General features: G+C 39.7%; 2 protein-coding genes across 2 annotated transcripts in view; both read right to left on the bottom strand.

Moving 5' to 3' along the window:
• The window catches only part of LOC128014057 (tenascin-X), a 196,155-nt gene that overhangs the window by 83,445 nt on the left and 87,974 nt on the right, over nt 1-24,736 (bottom strand). The gene's annotated exons all lie outside the window — the stretch shown is intronic.
• On the bottom strand, nt 10,455-23,081 carry LOC128014216 (receptor-type tyrosine-protein phosphatase eta). Its single transcript, XM_052597606.1, has 7 exons — nt 22,893-23,081; nt 22,646-22,736; nt 14,113-14,186; nt 13,852-13,986; nt 13,192-13,254; nt 12,946-13,081; nt 10,455-11,897 (listed from the first exon to the last, which is right to left on the bottom strand). Exons 1-6 carry the CDS (start codon nt 23,031-23,033, stop codon nt 13,043-13,045), a joined length of 543 nt encoding a protein of 180 aa, XP_052453566.1. The 5' UTR covers nt 23,034-23,081; the 3' UTR covers nt 10,455-11,897; nt 12,946-13,042.

Genomic DNA, 24,736 nt, shown 5'->3' with positions numbered 1-24,736 from the left:
AAATGGTCTCTGTCTCATATAGCCTTGTTATTTGTACACGCTGTGACTATACAGATCACAACATGTAAATAGGAAAATGTTTGCATTATTTTGTCACTTATTGGGATTACTATGCTACCATTATCCATTTACATCCAGTCTTTGTGCTAAGCTAGGCTAGCGGTGGGTGCGTCAAATAACACTTACAGAACACACAGAAATGAAAAAGGTATGTATGGACTTATCTAACTCTGGGGGATACTGTGTATAACGGTGGTAGGCGCCCTAACTTAAATAATCCTTTTAAAGAAAAAAACCTTCGGGCGCCAGACAGGATTAAACCTGTCAAAAATTAATTTAACCCAGGATAGCAGAAAAATAACCACCTGTTACACAACAAATAATAATAATCCCAGACTAAAGGTCATCAGGATATTTATTCTTTCATATGTTCAAAATCATAACATAGAAAAACGAAATGGACAAAAAAATAAAACAAAATAAGAAATGACCACACGTTCCCACTAGCGGTCTCTCTCCAGAATCCGTGCCCTTGCCAGAAACCGACCACGTCACGCTAATCCACGTTTGCAGATTCTTGTCCACATTCATTCACAAAAATGTCCATAAAAAAAAAAAAAAAAAAAAAAAAAAAAAAGAGAGAACAAAGAAAACATTGGATGAACATCTCATTCAGTTTCATTAAATCACACACATTAAATCAACAGCATCAATAATTTTAACGGGTAACAACAATTATTAACAAAACACTAAGCACACAGAATGTGCGAATATGAAAGCTATGTGAGTTGGTGTGTGCGTGTGTTGCAGTGTGTGTAATGGCGGCGCAAAGGTACTGACCACGTTTGCAGGTATTGAAGGCACCAATGAGTATCGCGGGTCACCAGACACCAAGATAGGTGGATAAGCAGTTGTTCCTTGTCTTCAGGACTGCTCATGAAAGTTGGTCTGGAAGTGCAATGTTTCAGTCACGCACCAGACATCAAACCCATGAAACAGCTGATTGACAGGCAGCCATCTTTCCACCGTAACTATCACTCATATGGGCTACCCTCATGTGCAAACAAACGAATGACGCTTCTGATTCAGGTATGACACGCTTCCTTTAAATACAACTCCCTTCTGCCGTTAATTGAAGCACTCCACCCAGAAATCACGCTAAAGTGAAAGTAACCAATGTCGTAAAACAGATTCTTTTTTTTGCCACAAACAAATACTGTGATTACTGTGAATAAGCTAAATTCCCAAAAAGTCGGAGTGTTCCTTTAAGGATAGGCTTACCCATTCAATGCCATGAGTACAAGCTCTCTTTGGACATCAACGAGAGTCTCCCGGCTTGTCAACCTTTTCCATTTCTATGGTCAGCGAGGCTTACTAATTCGATGTGTGTGGCAAGAGTCCTCCTTGTCGATCAGCCCAAAGCCTTTTTATCTGCCAAACTGAGAGGACCCAGACCTCTGTTGTCCTGAGTATTAATCCTCTGAGGTCTAAGGGTATTTTTGGTGCCAGGAGAGGTTTTGTCATGCCCTGACATTTGTGCTTTTTTCAGTTGCTTATAAATATGGCTAAATGGCTAAAGTCTAATCTCACTGTAATCAGCACGAACTGGACTATATTAATATGTGAGCAGCATATATGCACATGATAATGTTTTTGAGAAGAAAAAAAATGTTATGCGTGGTTAGTGGAAAACTAAAAAATGTAAATCAATTGAATAAGGCCATAAAACACATACAGAAAATTGGTTGCCGGGACTTTTGAGAAATGAAGCTTGTAGTCTAGAATATTTCTTTCTAAATTATGTGGAAATCATCTTGTTTACTCACTCACAGAAAACAATATATTGATTTACATTTTCTAAGACACTTTTTGTGTGTAAAAGTCATATGCGAGTAGGTGTCAACTATCATGAATATCATTGTGATTTTAAACCTGAGAAGACAAGGGACTGCATAGTGTCCTTTGGTAGTGACTTTGCAGGAGATTCTATTATACATATGGGGGTCCCAGAGAAGTATCGTTCACTTGTGTTGAAGATTTCTCATGATGAACTTGCAGGTAGGGGTTAAAAAGACCTATGACAAAATACTTCGTAAACATTTTTTTGGCCAAAATTAATGAAAGATGTCTTAAAGTACATCAAGACATGTCATACTTGTCAACTAACAGGCAAGCCAAATCAGACGATCAAACCTGCCCCATTGTTTCCTATTCTGGCTGTCAGTCCACAATTTGAGCATCTGATTATTGATTGTGTAGGCCCGTTGCCTAGATAAACATTGGGTACTATTTATTTGCTCACAGTTTTGTGTGCATCTACTCTGTACCCTGCGGCCAATCCCCTCCACAGGGCCGTAGCTGGGGTCAGCGGGCTCACGGTGCAAGTTTTACCAGTGAACCCTGTTTGAAAGTGTTTAATTTGTATGTTCATTCTGTTTTGTTTGTGCTATTTACACAGTGTTTAAGTTTTTTTCAAGTTTGTAAGTGTCCAGGTACAGAAACCGAATAATTAAATGTAAAATAGCATTTTAAAAATTAAATATGCAGTCAAACTAAAATTTATTCAGACACCTTCAACATTTCTCAGGTTATCACAGTTTATTTGCTCTAGTTTAGAAAATGGTAATAAAATATGACAAGAACTCAGAGTTAGACTGTCAGAACAAATTAATCTTAATATCATAATATCATCCTAATATCATCCTGATAACTTTGATAGAAAGATATGTAATGGATTAAAATTAACCGAAAACTTAATACAACTGTCAACTTTGTTGACCAGTTACCAAGCAATGATTCATTTTGTTCAGTCTGTGGTGTGTCAAGGTTGCATTAGCAATTTCGGAAAAAAACACATAAGCAAAAGATGGTGAGGTCAGTGTCTGAATAATTTTTGGTCCGAAATATATTTTTTACATTTATTTTTATCAGTTTCACTAGTAATCCGCTGTATGAACATTTATTTTTAAATTCATTATAGTGTTCTGCACGTAAAAACTAGTAAAAAAAAAAAAAGATATCTGGTGTCTGAATAATTGTTGGTTTGACTACGCATTAATTCTTGTTATAACTACAAAGTAATTCAGTTGTGAGCAGTGAGTGATTTTCTTTCTTTAATTTTCTTGGATCAACAATACATCAGCTAGTAGCTAAATTAGGCATGGTCCCTTTAAGAAACAATGAATGAATCCAATATAAAACATATCAAATATTTTTCTCAATTGTTCACTTTCACTTAAGACATAACCAATAGTTTTTTTGAACATACTTTCCAAGATGGGTATTTCGACTATTTTTTATGTATTTATCGTAAAAGAGCAAAAACAGACAAATCCAGACAAAAACAGACAAATTCGGTGTTCAAGTGTTTTGCGACCCCTCTCGTGAGCCCTCAACACCAGATCACTGCGGTGCTGAATTGGGCTCTTACACATCCTTTTCTGTTTGTTTAAACTGTGATTGGTATTTGTTTGTTCAGGTGCAGGAGGGACTTCGAGGAGAACTTCGCAGAAGAGAGCTCAGTTCAGTGTTGCTGTCTGTAAGACGCAGCTCTTTCTCCGCATTCGCACCGAGCACAGCGTGCGAGTAACCAGCTACTCTTTTGAGCTCTTCCGCGTCTTGTGTTTGAATGCTTAAAACGATTTTGAATGGTTAAATTGGCAGGTGACAAGGCTTAAAGGTGCCATCTGTAATGTTTGGCAAAAAAAAAATCAGGTCATACTCCACATTCCATACCAGATGGGGGCAGTATGCCTCAATAAAGTGAATTGGTCTACTCTACAACAGTAGACAAACAAGAAACAAACAAACTAGTAACAAACAAGAAACTGCATAGTCTCTATGCTCCGCCCCTACCTTCACAACAACACTACAGCCATAGCCGAAGCCTAAGAGGACGTTTTGCCTCCAGAGGAACACTGGGTGATGTCAAGTGATTTTGAAACATGACATCTTCAAGATACTCCCCTTCACCTTTACCAGTCAACATGTTCCTATTCGTTTTGTTCATATTACATTTTGAGTTGTATATACACATTATTTGAATTAAATTAATTTGACAGACAGCATTCTGTCAACATCATTGGTCAACATCAGACAGCTGATGTTGACCAAGCTAGTGCCAACCAACGTAACCAGAGCTGCCAACTCTCAAGCATTCACCGTGAGACACACGCAATTGACTCTTTTCACACGCTTTCACACCACACATCAATTTTTTCACGCACAGAAAAACCACGAAGCAAAGAGGACACGGAGACCAACAGACTAGACAGAGCAGGTTAGTTATGATATAATAAAATGGGTAACGTTAAGTTATAGCTAGCTAATTATTAAACGCAGCTACGGTTAGCCATCGCTAACATTAGCACGGATCGAACAGCCTTCGATACATTTCTATGTTATAACTTCCCGAAAAAAATACACAAACATATAAAACAAACTTCTAGCGAAATACTAACAGCATCTAACTTACCAATCCAAAAGAAATGTTGTAAGTTTGGAGTCGAACCTCATTTCTTTCAGGTCCATCAGTTGTCTCCAGCGATTAAAAGCAGTGCCGATGTTTACTCTGGTTCGGCTCCTTTTCTTATCGGATTTGATTTGTGATTCCGAGCGCGGTTGTTTCCCTGTAGCGGGTGGTGGTCTCTTGCCAAGGGCTTGAACCATCCTTTCTCTCTCTTCCCTGAACTGAAATTAAGTACTGGGCTGTACTTTCCACATGATTGACATCAGGTTCAGGTACGCCCACAAGCCGTGCGAGTTATTCGTGTATTGCAGGTTGGCTGGTGGTTATGTTGCCCGCATACCGCCTCCCATGGCCGTAACTGGTATTACGACACCTGTCGGGCTGGGGCTAGTAATGCTAATGCTAATTAAGGTTGATATCTCTGCAGCACTATAACTTGACATTTTTTGAATGACATAATCGCCCTTATTTCTTCTCATTCTTTTTTCATGCATCAATTTTTGCATATGGCACCTTTAAAAACACATGAAAATTATAAGCTTTCGTTACGACACCCAGCAGCGTTCTGTCAATTGTCCTAAGCGTCCTTTTAGACTGGCCTCAGCTAAACAGTTGAGATCACTGTGGACCCCACCTCGGCCATGGGCCCCTATAATCGTCACCACCTTTCACCCCACTAGCAACGGCCCTGCCCCTCCATATGATCACTGCAAAATCATTGGTGAAAGCTTTGACTCTGTTCATTTCTGTTTATGGTATTCTGAAGATTGTATCTGAAGATCAGGGTTCTAATTTTACTTCTCACTTGTTTTCTCAGGTCTTGTAGCTGCTGCACATTAAACACAAAGCTAGTGCTTATCACGGCCAAAGCCAGGGGGCTTTGGAGTGGTTCAATCAGATGCTTAAGAGGGTAATTGGGAGGAGGGATTGCCGTAGTTGATGTTGTCAGCACGTGAGGTATGTCAGGAAAGTACTGGGTTTAGTCCTAAAAATAACAATTGTGTTCTTCACAGAGATGTATGAAGTCTCTTTATGATCTGCAAACTGATAAACATCAATTTATGCCTGATGATCAAGTGTTGGCTTTGTTACCTATGGAGGGCTCAACGTTTCAAGCTCAGTATACAGATCCTTTTATGGTGGTTAAGCAAGTTAATGATTTAAACTGATTTTAATGTGATTGCCACCCCAGATAGAAATGAAGTCAACATTTGTGTCATATTAATTTGTTGAAACCTTATTTTTGCCGTTCTCACAAAACCTTATATGCCAAGATGGAGGTGAAACCTGTATTGATATTTGAGAATACTTCACCTGTTCACTTGGTTTCTTTTCGAGATGATATGGTACTGTTGGGATGGGACTCTTAAAAATATCTCTTTATTTGGTGATATACCTTCATGTATTTACTGGTTGGAGCATGATAATGATGTTGGAGATGCTGAGCCTATTCGACAAAATTTTTATTTGGTGTCCCCAAATAAACTCTTGCATCCTAGGGCAGAAGTTAAGTCTATGCTGGAAAACGACATTGCACAACCATCTTCTTCTAGCTGGGCCTCCCCCGCTTGCTTGTAAATAAGCCTGATGGAACTTATCGTTTTTTTTTCACCGGCTATCGTAAAATAAATTAAGTGACTAAGCCAGACTCATTTCCATTTCCTCGTATTGAGGATTGTGTTGACCAGGTTGGGTCTGCAAATATTGTTAGTAAATTCGATCTGCTTTAGGGCTATTGAAAGGCTATGTTAACCCAAAGAGCTCAAGAGATTTCTGCCTTTATTACATCTGAGGGGTTATTTTCTTATAATGTTATGAGTTTTTGTCTCCGAAATGCACCTGCAACCTTTCAGCAACTTCTGAATAGGGTTGCTGTTGGGTTGGAGAGAGTTGCGGTTTATTTAGATGATGTGGTGGTTTTTCAGTGATTTATGGGACTAACACCTGAGTCGTATTGCAGACCTGTTTGCTCGTTTTGGAGAGGCTGGTTTAACAGTAAATTTGGCCAAATGTGAGTTTGCCAAGGCCACTGTGACTTACTTGGGTAAGGTGGTGGGACAGGGCTGTGTGCAGCCAGTTCGGGCCAAGGTTGAGGCCACCTACTATGAAGAAGGAATTAATGCGTTTCTTGGGGTTAGTTGGTTACTATAAGGGAGTCTGTAGGATTTTTTCTACTGTAATAACAAAAGCAAAAGCAGCTTTTGTTTGGACATCTGTCTGCCAGGAAGCCTTTGTGACAGCTAAATCATTGCTTGTTTCTGCTCCTGTGTTAGCAGCTCCCCAGTTGTTACAGGCCGATGATGTGTGCATTCACCGTCCAGTTAGTTGTTTTCCTAAAAAGTTTTCTTCTTATTAATTAAATGATTATGTGGCTGAGGAGGAAGCATTAGTTTTGTTTTGAACCCTGCAAAATTTTGAGGTGTATGTGGGATCCGTGTCGGACCCATTGGTCATGTATACAAACCATAATCCACTCATTTATTTACACTCTTTAAGGTGCCCAAACCAGCGATTGACTCATTGGTTCCTTTTTCTGCAATCAAGTTAAATGTACATATAAGAAACAGCTGGAGTACCAATTTTTTACTTATTAGGTCAATTGGCCACATGATTGGGTATAAAAAGAGCCTCTCATAGTGGCAGTGTATCTCAGAAATCAAGATGGGCAGATGATCACTAATTCCCCCAATGCTGTGGAGAAAAATAGTAGAGCAATATAAGAATATAGTTTCTCAGGGAAGGATTGCAAAGAGTTTGAAGTTATATAATATCATCCAAAGATTCAGAGAATCTGGAACAATTTCTGTGCGTAAGGGTCAAAGCCGGAAGACTATATTGGATGCATTTACATTTATTCATTTAGCTGACGCTTTTATCCAAAGCGACTTACAATTGCTATATATGTCAGAGGTCGCACGCCTCTGGAGCAAATAGGGGTTAAGTGTCTTGCTCAGGGACACATTGGTGTAAACCAGTGGATTCAAACCCAGGTCTCTCCGACCAATGGCATGCGTCTTATCCACTGCGCCATCACCACCACCAGGATGCCTGTGATCTTCGGGCCCTTAGACGGCACTGCATCACATACAGGAATGCTACTGTAATGGAAATCACAACATGGGCTCAGGAATACTTCCAGAAAACATTGCCGTTGAACACAATCCACTATCCCAATATAGGTTAAAAAAAAGCCATATCTAAACATGATTCAGACACATCTGGAAAGTCACCATCAATGCTGAAAGGTATATCCAAGTTCTAGAACAACATATGCTCCCATCCAGACGTCGTCTCTTTCAGGGAAGACCTTGAATTTTCCAACATGACAATGCAAGATCACATACTACATCAATTACAACATCATGGCTAAGTAGAAGAAGGATCCGGGTACTGAAATTACCAGCCTGTGGTCCAGATCTTTCACCCATATAAAACATTTGGCACATCATATAGAGAATGATGCGACAAAGAAGACCTAAGACAGCTGAGCATCTAGAATGCCTGTATTAGACAAGAAAGGGACAACATTCCTATTCCTAAACTTGAGCAACTTGTCTCCTCAGTCCCCAGACGTTTGCAGAATGTTATAAAAAGAAGAGGGCATTCCACACAGTGGTAAACATGGCCTTGTACCAACTTTTTTGAGATGTGTTGATGCCATTAAATTTAAAATCAACTTATTTTTCCCTTAAAATTATACATTTTCTCAGATTAAACATTTGATATCTCATCTTTGTTGTATTCTGAATAAAATATTGAAATTTGAAACTTCCACATCATTGCATTCTGTTTTTATTTACAATTTGTACAGTGTCCCAACTTTTTTGGAATTGGGATTGTATACATGGTTAGATGAAATGGCTGCCACATACACTTTAAGAGTGGCTGGTGTTGCTCCATCTGAAAAACAATCTTGAAGAAACTCCAGTACTGAATCCACGGGGCAGTAAACTGGGTCCATGTTACAAATTCCACACCAGTCAGTAAAAAGTTTCCATTTAAAGGCATATAAACATCTCATAGAAGCTGCTATTATTCATTATAGACTTGGTAGTCTCAACTGAGGGACATATGAATGCACCCCACTAAGAACCATGCCCACAGCTTACATAAGTCTGGCCTTGGGTGCCAAATCATTCCTCGTGCTGTCCTGTCTGAGGGGAATCTCCCATGGAGAGCCTGCTAGCAGATGAATCCACAGATTGATGATGAATGTTGAATCCACAACATTCGTGATGCACGCCGATTAAGGCTGCTTCCAGGACTTGTCCACTCAAGGGGAGAGAACTTCTTGTGTCAGCCAGACCGTTCTTGGAGTTCTAAGGCACAGTGGGCAAAATAAACATATTATATGTTAATCAATTTTGCTGATTAGTGGGGGGAAAACAAGCGATGTAGAAAACTCTAGCGCATCACTGTCCTTATAGTCCAAGCTGTCACATTACCCCAAACCACCACCTCGTGGTGCGCCTCGGCAACTGCAGAAGCGTTAGAGAAATGTATACTCCCGAGCGCAGAACTTTAACGGCAGGCTATCATAGAGAAAACATGCAGAGAGGCTACAAAACATACCTCTCATGAGTGTACCCCGTGATAAATCTGTTATACGGCTCCTTACCTTTGGTTGACTAATCGCCTCCGTGAAGAGGAGTTGAACACTACTCATATAATAGTTGTTGAGAATGTGAGATGCTTTCCTAGGGCAAAGAAATTAAGGGAATGAAATCTGACCGAAATAACACACAGCACTCAAGTATCGTATGCGTACGCATGCGGAGGGCGGTACCAATCGCTATTTAGTAAATGTAATTGGTGGGAAGGTATAGGTCTTCAGACATTCGTCACACAGAGAGGTGTTCCCATATGGTGAAGTCACCGCAGCATCAAAGTGACCAATGAAAGGAAACCAGCTGTGCTAACAGAGCAGCCCACGGTTCCACAAACAATCAATTTTAACGCATTACGCTGCCATTTTGAAACATGACCCCATGTAACAGAAACACTGAAATAATTAAAACAATACAGCTAACACCGTGATCTCATTACGAAAAAAAAAAAACAGATTGTTGCCCTTGCTTACCTGTTTGACGATGTAACGGTACACGCATCAGATGCAGGTGAACTTGGTGAACTGGGCGAACTGAGCCTCGCCGGTGACATCATTGCCATTAAAGGTGATGCATGGTATTTAGAGCCATCTGTTCTCCACCGAAGTTAATCGGAAGGATTGGCGTATCATGCACGCAAAATTGGACTTTGGCGTATGCATTTCACACAGTTCGAAAGTGTAAAGTTGTGTTATTTATACACACATTGATGAGAACGGGTTGTCTGAGACCTTTGTATCTCTATCTCCTGAGTTTCTGTCCAAAGTTTTCCTCCTGTGTTCCCCCAGTGTCTGGCATTTCCTGGATACTTACCTAAAAGAAGACTATCATCTCTTCAGCACCTGCAAAGACCGTAAACACCAGTTACCTCACCATCTTAACTCTGAACTGCTGTAATCCTGATTTACTTACCTGCATAAATACAATTTACAGATCACAGGAATAAAACCGAAATGTTGTTGAACTCTGTCCATCTGTCTGAGTGTGTTTTACAATACACATACATTATTTTGCAATCTCTTAGATCTGAATTTGAATGACTTTGCATCTCTAGGCCCAAATTTAAGAATAGATATTTTACTTTATTTTATTTTATGTGATTCCCCCTCATAGTTTCTTATTTATAGTTACCATAATTATTATTATCTTATACCTTCAGAATACTTCGGTGCTCTCTTGTGGAAGAAGGATAAAAAAAATTCTGCCATATGCCATAATTCTGCCTTCACAGCATACATGCAAGAGAAATGCACAGAGCACTTGTTAAATAACAATAAATCAATTCAGTTTTACTCATCAAATGTTATGTGGCCTCTGGTTTTAGTCAGATGTCTAGTGGAGATATGAACTGTAAGTTCTCATTACAATGTTTGACTGAATAGAGTACTTAAAATTCATTTATTTTATATGCATTGTGTTCATTGTTTCCGACATTTTATCAGAAGCTTCCCAAAGAATGGATCATCATTTGATAAAAACAAAAAGAGGTACAGTAAAGATACTTCCTACATAAAATAAGTTTTGTTAATAGCATCCATACACACAAATAAGTTCACAAAAGCTACAGAAGCTAGAAACAAGTGAGAATGATTTTCATCAAGTCTCCAGTTTGAAAGTGATGCTAGTGCACTGTTGTTCAAATACAAATAAAACATTAAATAAAAGTATTCCAAGTATTGATCATAAAAAAAGTATCAACAGTAAAAATATCTTGAACAGTGCTTTATAAAATTAAGAAAAAAAAGAGTGTAGCTATTCCCAGATGTGCTCACTATAATAACTGCCCAGTTGAAAGTGTGATTGCTTTTAAACAAATGTGCAGTAAACAGGACATTAATGTACAGTTACAGTTACATTTCAGACATAATTTGGGTTATGTTAGCCATTAGCAATCATGCAAAGCTGCTTGTCTTATCAAATTAAAAGGCTGACACTAACTGAATAAAAACAAAATGCAACATAAATTACAATTCCCAAGAAAATTCTCGTATCCAGCACAGCAGGTCAGGTTGAGCTTCTTGCACACTGCAAAATCTACAACATAATAATTGTTAACTGTACCATAACCGTCCTATTTTCTTCATGTCTAATTATTACTATAACAGCAAACAGTATTAACATTTTTATCGTGTACACTGATAGATTGGAAGTGCCTTCGAGTGTTAAAAAAAAAAGAAAAAAAGAAAAAAAAAACATGATACATTATATTTCTCTAAATAGCTTTGAAGATATAAACATTGAAATGTTTTTTTTTTAAAACCCTGAGAAGGCCCCCAATCATGTCAGTACTAAAATGTACAGATGTTTGATATTGCATTAAATATATTATGTCAAATTATACAAATATGTCTTTTTGGACATAAAGATAAAAAAATAAAGATCTCTTGATCGAAATTCTCTTGATTGAAATATCATAAATACAATTACTTGCTGTTTACTTTAAATTATTATCGTAGAAAATGGCTGTATTTTTCCAGTGTAACCTTTTAAATGTATTCATTAAAATTCAAATATTACTCAAAAGCTTTGAGTATTGTAAGAAAGGAATTACATCCAGTGATGTGTGCATATATATATATATATGTGTGTGTGTGTGTGTGTGTGTGTGTGAAACTTAAAGTATGCTTAAATTTCTGCAGTCTTCAATTTCTCTGATTGTTGGGCAACGGCTATCTTGAGGCCATGGACATTTATGATTTATGATATTCTAAATTCTGATAGATGCTGATAGCTTCTGCGTTCTGGTAAATTAAGTCCACATTGGTTCCAGTTCTTGATCGAATTATGTCATACGCACATTGGTGGAGGTAAACATACTGCTCCTGTTGTAGAAAACAGAAAAAAAAGAAGAAAAAACAGTGTCTGAGTATAAGAACTTACTTTGGCAGTTTCTTCACAGAACAAATGTCAACACTAGTTTTTATGTAAATGTCATCTTAAAGAAATATTTTCGGTTTAGCTTGAGTTAAGCTCAATCGATATTTCTTGTTTCATAAAGTTATTAATGCAAATCATTTTGACTTGATAAGGAGAGTTCCTCTTTCTTCCTCCAAAAAAGCAACAGTGATTATTAAAACAGCTTTAAAGTTAAAATAATACAATACATTCAACAGAATAATTTGGGTATAGGATACATCATTGGTCTAGATAAGGGGTGTCAAACTCAATTCCTGGTGGGCCACAGCCCTGCAGAATTTTGACATCCCTGGTCGTTGTCATCCCCCTCACCATCTGACCGGCTTAATCCTTCCTATAACTAAAGATGGCATTCATATCAACAGCACCACCCCGCTCAAAAAAAAAAAAAAAACCTGCTTTCCGCCAAGCAGAAGTATCATATTGGCAACTGGTCACTACTTAAGTAAGCACCACTGGCTTTAAGTGTCCCACCATTTGCTTCAGGTCATCACATTGCAACATGAAATACCTCTGCAGTGTCAAACCTTCACCAGGCCTGTTTGCCCTTGTTCTTCTCTAGATTGTATTTTAGTGATTTAGCTAACCCGGAATATGTTTAGATGATGCATGCTGCTGGAAAGCTCCTTCCACTGCCTACACCTCATCATCTATGGTCACTTCTGCCAGCACCGAGATTTGAACCTGCAGCCTTCGGGTTACAAGTCCAACTTTCTAACCATTAGGCCACAGTTGCCCTTTCTGCTCCCTCTGTTGTAAAGAATCATCTGGCTCTGTCTGCTTTCTTACAATAAATTAAGTGCTTTTACAAAATTATAAGCCTCACATTTCTGCTGTAAAAGCTGGCTGCATTTACTTTCATTCTTTCAAGTGCCTCACTGTAACCTCTTTTTTTTTTTTTTTTTTTTGAGGAAGAACAAGCTTAACATAATACTGATCCTCAGAAAACCTTACCTCAGTCTGCACCATAAGAGGCCTGTGCATGCGCATATCATTAACGATTCCATAGATGTCCACCATGCTGTCTCTTTCAATCTGGAAGGTCAGGTGGTCAATGGCGATGAAGGTCCCTGTTCTTCCCACACCGGCACTAAAAAATATGGAGGTCAAATAATAAAGTATAAGTTTAAACTAACAATTGGCAAATTTGATGTTTGCATTGTAATATCAGTTTGTGAATGCTTGTTAATAGGAACTTACCTGCAATGAACCACAGTTGGAGAGTGGCGTGAGTATTGGTCCATGTGTTCTCTGACCAGGTGTCTGAAGTCAATGAGGACTTCAGTAGTCTGTGGAACTCCATGATCCGGCCACGCCGTGAAGTGAAACTGACGTACGTAGCGAGTTTCTGCTGTTTTTACCTAAAGAATAATCCATCATATTATTGTAAAATATTACTGATTTAAAAATAACAAACAAGAAAATCACTCCAGTATACTACTGAAGGAATAAATGGAGATATCAGGTGCAGGAAGTGTTACTTTACATTTTTGATTCTGAAGTCTCTTATGGTCCAGCTCTCCAGGTCTATCTCTGAGGTGGTTGTCACAGAGATGTTTTGATAATGATTAGTCCCAGATGGCCAGTACTTTTCACATTTCACCTGGAGAAAATGACAGAGTGCTGGTTATCTTTACAATTTACATTTTCACATTTTACCACTTTTCAGTGTGACTAGTAATATGTCACAATGGTTGGTGACCATAGCCTCATATAGGCAGCATGCCGACATGTAGCGTCATTGTGCTTTGGGCGTCCCGAGTTCGAGTCCTGTCTAACTACTGTCCTATCGAATAAAATGCCATAAAAATATATATTATTTTTAAATAGAAATATTAATATTTCATTATGAAAACTTACTCGTCCCATCTCATTGCATCTGGTCAGCATCACTATGGTGAAGACATTCTTCTCCCAGACCATTCTCCAGAATTCATTCACTGTGACGGGCAGTGGACCCTGAGCTGCTATAAACTCTTTTCTTGAATTGTAGCCCTGTTCAAAAAAAAAAAAAGAAAAGAAAGAAAGAAAGTAAGAAAGAAAGAAAGAAAGAAATGCTTAGAATAAATAAATAAAAAAACGCTTCAGAAATGTTCACTTCTGTTTACTATATATACTCACTGGGATGTAGTTGGCATTGATGTAATCATCAAAGGGACTGCCACACACTGATAACTTCACTCTTGAAGCATCATCTGATGGAGGCAGACATTCAGTTGGTATCAGAAAGTAGTTATTATTTAAGAACTCAAAATTATGCATCTGATTTTATATAAGATTTAAGGTTACATTGTAGCATCATCAGTGTTGGGAAGTAACTAGTTACATGTAACTAAATGACAAAATTGAAATGGATTCTAAATGTGTCATGGCATTATCACTGTCCCATAAGATAAAAATTAAGGGTTTTTTTTTTTTTTTTTTTGGAAATTCTCAGAATTGTCCTGTGGTGTGACTAGCTCAAGCATGGTTCAATAAATTACAAAACAACAAAATTTTATAAAAGAAAGACAAAGGATTTATATATATATATATATATATATATATATATATATATATATATATATATATATATATATATATATATATATATATATATGTATATGTAACGGAGACCAGCGAGTAGTGCTGTGCAGGTAAACCTCACAAACCTCACATTTATTCCTTTTGCTTGTGCACTTTTTTCTACCACATCTTTTCCTTCCCTTCGCCTCTCTATTAATGTGCTTGGACACAGAGCTCTGTGATAAGCCAGACTCTTTTGCAATGACCTTTTGTGTCTTGCCCTCCTTGTGCAAGGTGTCAAACGTCCTGAATTTGGGATTTTCCTTAGTTGTCAGTTATAATCATCAAAATTCATAAGTATGTGAGTTTCACTTTTTGAATAGAATTATTGAAATAAACCAACTTTTTGATGATATTCTAATTATATGACCAGCACCTGTATGTGTGTGTGTGTGTGTGTGTGTGTGTGTGTGTGTCTATATATATATATAGAGAGAGAATCTCTGAGAATCTCTTCAACCACACCAACCCTGTTGACCAACACATCCTGGATAATCTGCCAGACTTGCCACCAACCATGCACCTGGATACTCCACCACTTTTCTCAGAACTCCGGCAAGCTATTTCAGGTCTGAAAAACAACAAAAGCGCTGGACCCGATGGAATCCCTGCAGAGGTTTTCAAACATGGAGGATACACCCTCACGCGTCGCCTGCACCTCCTGATTCAAAACATCTGGGAACATGGGACCCTCCCACAGGACTGGAAGGATGCTAACATTGTTGTCATATACAAGCAGAAAGGAGACCGAGCAGTCTGTGGCAACAGCCGTGGGATATCTCTCCTCTCCATCGCAGGGAAAGTACTGGCCAAGATCATGCTCAGCAGACTGGTTGAGCACATCTCGGAAGCTGTGCTTCCGGAAACGCAGTGTGGCTTCCGGAAGACCAGATCCACAACAGACATGGTTTTTGTCTTGAGGCAGCTGCTGGAGAAGAGTCGAGAGCATCACAAAGACCTTTACGTAGCCTTCATCGATCTCAGCAAAGCCTTTGACACCATCAACCGTGAGTTGCTCTGGAAATACCTAACCAAAATTGGGGTACCACCCAAGTTTCTCAGCATCCTACAGCAGCTGCATGACGGGATGAAAGCCAGAGTCCTCATGGGAGAACTCCAATCAGAGTCTTTCGGGGTAAACGTTGGGGTGAAGCAAGGCTGTGTCCTGGCTCCGATGCTCTTTAACATCCTCCTCTCTGCCATCACCTGCCTTTTCCACCGTGTCCTGGGACATGAAGACGGTGTCCATGTGGAATACCGACTTGACGGAAGCCTCTTCAACATTCGTCGGCTTCAAGCTCACACAAAGACAAAGACCCGCCAGATCTGTGAGCTTCAGTATGCTGATGACTGTGCAGTCTTAGCCCACAGCCCAGACTCTATGCAGTACGCCCTTAACACCATATCCAGTTTGTACCAATCTTTCGGCCTGCAGGTTAACACTCAAAAAACCGAGGTCATGTTCCATCTCACCACCCCCGTTCCCACACCCCCCAGTTTTCACATAAATGGTGTTCCACTTAAATCAGTGGACCACTTCACCTACCTCGGCTCCACTCTGTCCTCAAGCAGCTCCCTTGACACAGAAATACACACTCGGATAAATAAAGCCTCATCATCTTTTGGACGCCTACGCAGCAGGGTTTTTGAAAATCGTAACCTGAAGGTCAGTACCAAGGTTGCTGTTTACAATGCGGTATGTCTCTCCACTCTTCTTTATGGGGCAGAGTCATGGACCTCATACCGCCAGCACATCATCCACCTAGAAGCCTTCCATATTCGCTGCTTACAAAAAATCCTCAGCTTGTCCTGGAAAGATCGAATCCCCCATACAGTCATCCTCAGCAACACCAACTCAATCTGTATGGAAGCTGCTGTGGCCAGAAAACATCTGCGTTGGATAGGGCACACCATACGCATGCCTGAACATCGCCTGCCCCGCCAAGTCCTTTACAGTCAACTAGTGGTTGCGAAACATTCCGCTGGAGGGCAAAAGCATCGTTTTAAGGACTATACCAGGGACCTCCTTAAGCGGGCAAACATCCCCCTCACGAAGCTAGAATCTCTGGCACTTGACCGATCAGCCTGGCAGGCCACCTGTGCTGCTGCGGTCTCTCAAATACACCAAACCAACCAAGACCAACGATCCATGAGGCGAATCAAGAGACACCAACGGGCGGCTGGTACCCCCCTGGTATCTGGTTTCCCCTGCTCCATCTGCGGTCGAGTGTGCGGATCAAGGATCGGACTTTACGCCCATGAGAAGTGGCACCAGCGGCAAGGTTGCTGAACCCCCACCCCCCATCCCTATCCCTGGAGCAAGCGTTATCATCGAACACGATGGACAGCTAAGAAGAAGAAAATATATATATATATATATATATATATATATATATATATATATATATATATATATATACATATATATATATATATATATATATATATATATATATATATATACACACACACACACATTGGATGATAATAATTTAAAATGGGGGGAAATATTGTTATAAAAATAAATGTTTTTCTCATATACACATTGGACACAATTATTGGCACCCCGAGAAATTCTTATGAGTAAAATATCTCTGAAATATATTCTCATTCATATTCACAATTTTGAGCACTCCAGCATGATTATAAACATAAAATTATCCAGCCATGGTTCCCTGTTTCACGGAAATATAAAGAGGAGGGAAAACAAAGCCCAAATTCCCTTTATCATCCATCACAATGAGAAAAAAAACAAAGACTATATTTCTGATGTTATGCAAAAGATTATTGAGCTTCACAAATTTGTGAAGTGGGTTTAAGAAAAGAGCTAGATAAGTGAAAAGTCCCATATCCACCATCAGGGCAATAATTAAGGGGTTCCAATCAACAGAAAATGTTACGAATCTGCCTGGAAGAGGGCATGTCTATATGGTCCTAATGCACGGTGATAAGGAGAGTTTGATTGGCTAAAGACTCTCCAAGGACCAAAGCTGGAGAATTGCAAAAACAGAGTCTTGGGGTCAGAAAACCTTAAAAAGAATTGTCAAAAAGAACCTTTATAGGATTATAGGAAAAAAATCACAGCTGTTAAACTGGCAAATGGAGGTTTCAAAAATCATTGAATAAAACGATGCCATTAAATGTGTATTAGAGAAAAACATTTATTCCATTATGATGAAGGTGGATCTCGCTGAGGAGTTTAGAGAGGGACTTTCCCTTTTGTGCTCTTCGGTGGCAGATGAGAGTGAACTGCAGGAGGAAGATGCGTTGTCATTAACCCTTTCTGATTCTGAAGTTAGTGCTCTGCTGGGTTGACCCAGGAAGAGCAGGAGATGTCTGAGTGTGGCGAAGAAGCTGAGGCTGAGCCTTATCAATCCTCCTGCCCTGCGTATGTGGAGCTGTTAGAGATTATGGATCATGCCACGGCAAATTTGGACTTGCCATGGAAGCGGGCCAGCAAAGTGACGCCGCGAGGTCACCTCGATGAGCGTTATTTGTCTGACCATAGCCCTCCAGCCCAAGTGAGCCTTCCATTCTTGCCTTCCAACATCCAGAAGTTAGAAGTTATTTTCCAGAAGTTATTTTCTTCTCGCATCCATCGGTTTCAGCATACAAGTTATGCTAACATCGAGGGCGATGCACGAAAACGGTTATGACAGGGTGCCCCCTGTAGAAGATTTGCTGGCTAGCTCTCTCTGTGGAGGAAACACCATCTCTTAAATCTCCCTCTTTGCCATTCAGGTAGTCAAGCTGCGTCGCACCACAGACCTCTCTCTCCATGCTACCAAGCAGGCCGCCTCCGCCATGGATAGGTCTATGGTAGCCATGGTGGTAACGGAGAGACATCTGTGGGTGAACCTGGCAGACATGGGGAGGAAAGAAAGGGGCTTTCTTCTCAATGCTCCGGTCTCATCTTCCGAACTTTTCGGTACCTCCGTTGAGACAGGGGCAGCATTCTCATCAAGAGTCAAGGAGTCCAGAGTCAAGAGGCATTTATTTGTCATTTGCATAGTTTACACTGGGGAAAACTGGGGATTGAAATGCTTGTGACGAGGCTCACTCATAGTACAGTGACAATAACAAGAAATAAAAGACATAGACGTACCTGGAGAGCACTGAGATTTTTGAGTGACTTCAGTGCCCATAGACAGAAAGACATGGACAGAGCATTATATACACATAAGTTTCAGTGGCAAATACAATATAGGTAGTCAGTGTTAAGAGTTAAAGTGTTCATAAGTAGTCCTGATTTACTAATATGATTACTGGGGTAGAACGGTGTTTAAAATGTCATTGCAGAGTGACACAGAGCTACATGAAAGAAAATTAAAGTGGCAGTGCAGATGCAATAAATAAACTTAAGAGCAGCACACATTCAGATGTATTCCTGAGTAGAGCAATGTCCAAAATGTCATTATAGATTGTCACAGGGTAACACGCAGGAATATTAAAAAGTGGCAGTGCAAGTACAAACAAAGTAAACATAAGACCAGCATGTATTACGGTTTTTAGATGGAGGACAGCTGATTGTTAAGTAGTCTGATGGCTTGAAGACAGAAGCTGTTCTTCAGTCAGGTTGTGCATGATCGGATGGATCATAAGCATCTGCCAGATGGTAATGAGCAGGGTGAGTGTGGTCCTTGATGATGCAGCGAGCCTTTCTCAAGCAGCGAGTCTGATAGATGTCCTGTAAGGCTGGGAGTTTATGTTCAATTTTGAGCTCTGCTGTTCTAACCACTTGCTGAAAGCTTTGCGGTCCAAAGAAGAGCAGTTGCCATATCATAGTGCAGTGGTAGAAATTTTACATAACGTTAGAGGAGATGCCAAACCTATTTAGCCTCCATAGGAAGTAGAGACGCTGACGGGCTGTTCTCACTATGGTCTCTGAGTATAGGCTCCAGGAAAGATCCTCAGAGATGTGAATGCCAAGGAACTTGTAGCTCTTAACTGTCTCTACTATCTCTCCATTGATGTGAATGGAAACATGACCCTCCCTCTGTGACTTCCTGTAGTCCACAATCATCTCCTTGGCCTTGCTGGCATTTAGAGAGAGATTGTTATCAGCACACCATGCTGTGAGTGCATTAACTTCATTTCTATAGGATGTCTCATTGACCTTAGTGATGAGTCCTAGGATAGTTGTATCGTCAGCAAATTTGAGGATAATGTTGGAGCTGTGCTTAGCAGAGCAGTTATCCCTGTGGGGCAGGGAAGAGTGCATGGCCATTGCAATAGTGTCATCAGTGGATCTGTTAGACTGGTGAGCAAATTGTAATGGGTCCAAGGTGTCAAGCAGGGAGGAGCAGATGTGGGATTTTACTAACCGTTGATGATGACTGATGTCAGTGCTACAGGGCAGTAGTCATTCAGGCAGGAGATTTTTTGGGGGGGGAATAGGGATGATGGTGGTTTGCTTGAAGCATGTGGGGATCACTGTAAGTCTCAAGCAGAGGTTAAAGATGTTGGTGAAGACATCTGCTAACTGGACAGCGCAGGCCCTTGTGACACGTCCGTGTATGCCATCTGGACCTGGAACTTTCCGGCCGTTGACTCTCTTGAAGGCCTTACTCACTTCGAGTGTAGTTAGAACCAAAAGGCAGGTGTCAATGCCAGCGGGTATTTTCACAGCAGGAAATGTGTTGTCTGTCTCAAAGCGATCATAGAATGTTTTGAGCTCATCAGGTAAGATGAGCTCAGTTCTTTCTAACAACATCCTCTGTGCATTTGTTAATGTAGCATATCACAGAATCAGTGTATTACTGTATGTTGTCTCCTGTTGCATCATGAAATATCTGCCGGTCTGTAGATTCAAAGCATTCCTGCAGTGTGGAGATGGCATCTTCACTCCATTTGCAAACTGTTTTAGAAACAGTTTTTTTCCTGTAGGCTGGTAACAGCAGTATGCTAATGTGGTCACATTTGCCGAATGCTGGACGGGGGAGGGGTTTGTAACTGTTCTTTAGTGTTGAATAGCAGTGATCTTAAGTCTTGATTTCCCGTGTGGGGAAATTTATGTGCTGGTAGAATTTGGGAAGAACATTCCCCATATATCTACCCTGTTAAAATCCCCAACAACGATGAAAGCAGAGTCAGAATGAGCAATTACAAATCCATTTATGGTGCTGTAAAGTTTGTCCAATGCTTTAGTTTTGTCCACGTGAGGCGGGATGTAAACAACTGCAAGAATGATTGAATTAAACTGCTGCGGGAGGTAGAAGGGACACACTTTAGTGGAGAGCAGTTCAATCTCAGGGGAGCAGTGTGTAGATAAAACTGTAAAATCAGTGCCCCAGCGAGTGTTAATCATAAAGCACACCCCTTCACCTCTGCTGTTACCGGAGTTCAGCGATCTGTCATGACGAAAAATGCAGAATCCAGGAGGTGTAATGGCCATATCAGGTACTTCTGAGTGTAACCACATCTCACAGAAAACCAGAACGCAGCAGTTAGGAATGTCCATGAACCATGAACACACACCCAGAGCAGTGGGTAGCCATTTATGCTGTGGCGCCCAGGGAGTAGTTGTCGTACAGCAACAGCAACATCTTAAGACACCAGACTCACTGAGTTCTGGCCTTATTACCAACTCATATATTTTGAGTTCTCTGTGTTTTTCCCCAGAGCGCTCCAGCATTAGTCCCACAGATAGATTTGATGACTCTCAAATATATTGTTTGTGATGCACCATTCCATCTATGAGCTGCTCGATCAGAGTACTATGGGAACCCCTCCTTAGAACAGTATTTCAAAATCCATGTTATGGTAAGTGTCCACGTGAAGTCTTTGCGCACTTTCTGAAATCCACATTGTGGTAAGCTCGCACACTAGTGCTCTTCATTCTTTCTAAAATCCTTTATGGTGAGGGCTTTGCACGGTTGCTTTATGCCCTTTCTTGAGGTGGTAAAAGCCGCATTCATCTTGGGTGCCACTCCATTTATGTATCCTTGGATACCTATTTAAACAGGGTGTTGCTACTAGGGATTTGTTGAGACAGCTCCTTCAGCAAGTTTATGCGAGAGCTAACGGTAGCCCCTGTGTGACAGGCAAGACCTTGTATAAATACTGGGTTCTTAGCCGTATCCCTTTAAAGGAATCCTTACTGATTCCAAGCCTTTAGCTCTACCTCGGGGTGAGGCCCTTACAAATAAAAAACTGAGTATGTAGCTTAGGACTTTGGCAGCATGACGGCATGGGTATACTGTTCCGCATAGCACCCCCTAGAGGATGCAGCTCAAAGATCCCTTGAAAGTGAACGTTTCCGGTTACAAATGTAACCATGGTTCCTTGAGTAGGGAACGAGACACTGCGTCCTCTGGCTCCCTTCCATGCTTTGGACACAAGCTTCAGATGAAGAAGAGAATAACGTGTTCTCCTGGCACTTAATTATAGTCGCACCATTAGTGAGGTCAGGGGCTGCTGCCGGCCAACACAATGTTTTTCAATGTATGCTTCAGACACAAGTCACGACGAGGTGTTCCCCCATAGCACCCCCTAGAGGACGCAGTGTCTCGTTCCCTGCTCAGGGAACCATGGTTACATTCACAACCTGAGATGTTTTTGTTTTTGTAGATTTCTTTTACTATGTCACACGATAGGACAAATGTATGGTACAATAACAAGGTTACATCTGAATTTTTTTTCACATACACACATATCATAATTTGTTATCTGTAACATTACATTTCCAAAATAGCCTTCCCAACACTGAGTGTCATACCCATCATGTTCTGTTATACTGCAAGCACTTTTTTTATTTTGAAAATTTTTGTCACTTATTGTCTGTATACATTTCCTGTTCATTCATTTCTTATTTTTCTTTATTTCTGATTGTTATCACCTGTGTCTAGATTAGATAACCATAATGCATTCTCTGATCTTTGTTTTTGTTTATTTCTTTAAACCTACAGCATGCAACTTTTGGCCCTCTAGTGGTTAACAAAATAAACTATGCATTTTGCAGGATAACTTTATTTTAGTTGTGCTTTGGCTCTGCACCTCAGGAAATGAACTGAAATTGTATCTGACTTTGCGCAATGTGACAACGTGACAATGTGATTTTAGTACAACATCCAACAGTCGGTCTACTCACAAGGTAGCACATTGCTGTAACGGTTCTTTGGCTTGTTTTCAACAGCCAGGGCAATGTTTTTCGACTGTGCCGTTCCAACAGTTTTCAACTCCTGCAACAACACAGCAATACTTTAGATCTAGGTTTAGAAAATGCTAATTTCTTAATGAATTTCTAAATGAAGTCCAGAGTAAAACTTTTTGATAATATTGTCATTGGAAGTAGTGTGTAAATAAAAAGAATGCACATTTGTGTTTCTCATGTGTACCTCATACTCTTCTGCAAAACCACAGTTCGAATCCTTGTGTTTCTGCTTAAAGTACTCTTCATAATCTTCTATTCTCAAACCAATATTACTGTGTACCATAATAAAAATGTATAAAATATACAATAATGTGTAAAGAATCATGTTTCAAAATTAAAAATGATTAGATTGATAATAAAACAGTTACTTACACTTTATTTCTGGAAATAGAAGGAAAAAATAATGCATTAACAATTTTAAGTTTTGTCAAATGAATATTTCATTATAAATACATCGAACAAAGTTACCTAATGGTTTGTATAGGGATGTCGGGACATTGTTTTTTGGTTTGTCTGTAACAGGGAGTAATAAAAAAAATTTACTCAAATGAATCTGTAAGACTTTTGTATCTTGAAATATATTCAGTATGTACTTCTCTGATGACACTGGCAACTCACCGTCTTGAATAAAAGAAGAGAATGAGAGTGATGATGAAGAGAAAACCGATCACTGCCAAAACTATGCCAACAATCATTGGAGTGGTATTCGGAGGGGAATCTACATGAGAATTTGATAAGTGTTATTATTACATTATTAAGCACATTCCTGATGAAGAAAAGCAGTAATGTATTAAAAATGTTATCAGAATAAAACCTTGTTTCTAAATATTATCCAAATCACTTAATGAGAAAGATGATATGCTGGTATACACAGAGATCCAACAGATTATCTTAAAAACACATTAAAAGTTTTATGTAATTTTCTGATAGAGATAACACTGATAGTCAGAACATTACATATAAAGTTACTGGGAGTTTTGTACAAGAATTCCACAAAGAGGAAGAGAACAGATATTGATCATTCTACATACTGGTACATTCTGAGATGCAGACAGTTTCTCCTTCTGTTGAGTTATCTGCTGCCACAGCAGTGATGCAGAATGTGTAATTGACTCCAGCAGACAGACCAATAATGTTATAGGAAGTGTTAGTAGTTATATCAACCATCTTTTTCTCATTCCATTGAATTCTAAAAAAATATCTATTTCCAGCTGGTTCATGCCATGTCAGAAGCAAAGATGATGTTGTGACAGCAGTCACTTTGAGTTCATTGATCACATCTGGCTCTGTGTGGGGGAAATAAAAATAAATGAGTTGGTTATGATGCCAGAACTCAGTGAGTCTGGTGTGTTAAGACATTGCTGTTGCTGAACGCCAACTACTCCTTGGGCGCTGCAGCATAAATGGCTGCCCACTGCTCTGGGTGTGTGTTCATGGTTTGTGTGTGTTCACTGCCGTGTGTGTGCACTTTGGATGTGTTACTGTATTATTGTATACTGTATAATAATATTATTAATATTAACAGCTGTGAGGTTCATTATGACGTCAGGCTCTGTGAGTGAAAATAACAGACATTCGGGAATTAAAATATGACTCCTGAAATCCTAATGTAGTGAAGATTTATATATATTTGAAAGGAATTAAAGTCAATAATATGAGTTTCTGGCCAGAAAATTAGGAAACATTTAATTGGAAAACATACTAGTGTATTTTGAGGTAACCACTGAATCTCCTTCTGTTGAGTTATCTGCTGCAACAGCTGTGATGTTTAATGTGTAATTGACTCCAGCAGTCAGACCAGTGATGTTATAGGAAGTGTTTGTAGTTGTTGAATTTCCATTTGTTTCATCACCAATCCACTGAATTTTAAAGAAAGATCTATTTCCAACTGGTCCATCCCATGTCAGAAACAAAGATGATGTTGTGATTTCAGTAATTTTGAGATTACTGATCACACCTGGCTCTGCGTGGGGAGAGAAGAGCAATTAATACATGTTGATGAAAGGGGAATTAAATAAAGTATGACTG

Source organism: Carassius gibelio, chromosome B25, assembly GCF_023724105.1.
Source record: "Carassius gibelio isolate Cgi1373 ecotype wild population from Czech Republic chromosome B25, carGib1.2-hapl.c, whole genome shotgun sequence".
Taxonomy (NCBI): Eukaryota; Metazoa; Chordata; class Actinopteri; order Cypriniformes; family Cyprinidae; genus Carassius; species Carassius gibelio.
This window is presented reverse-complemented; position numbering and strand designations above follow the sequence as displayed.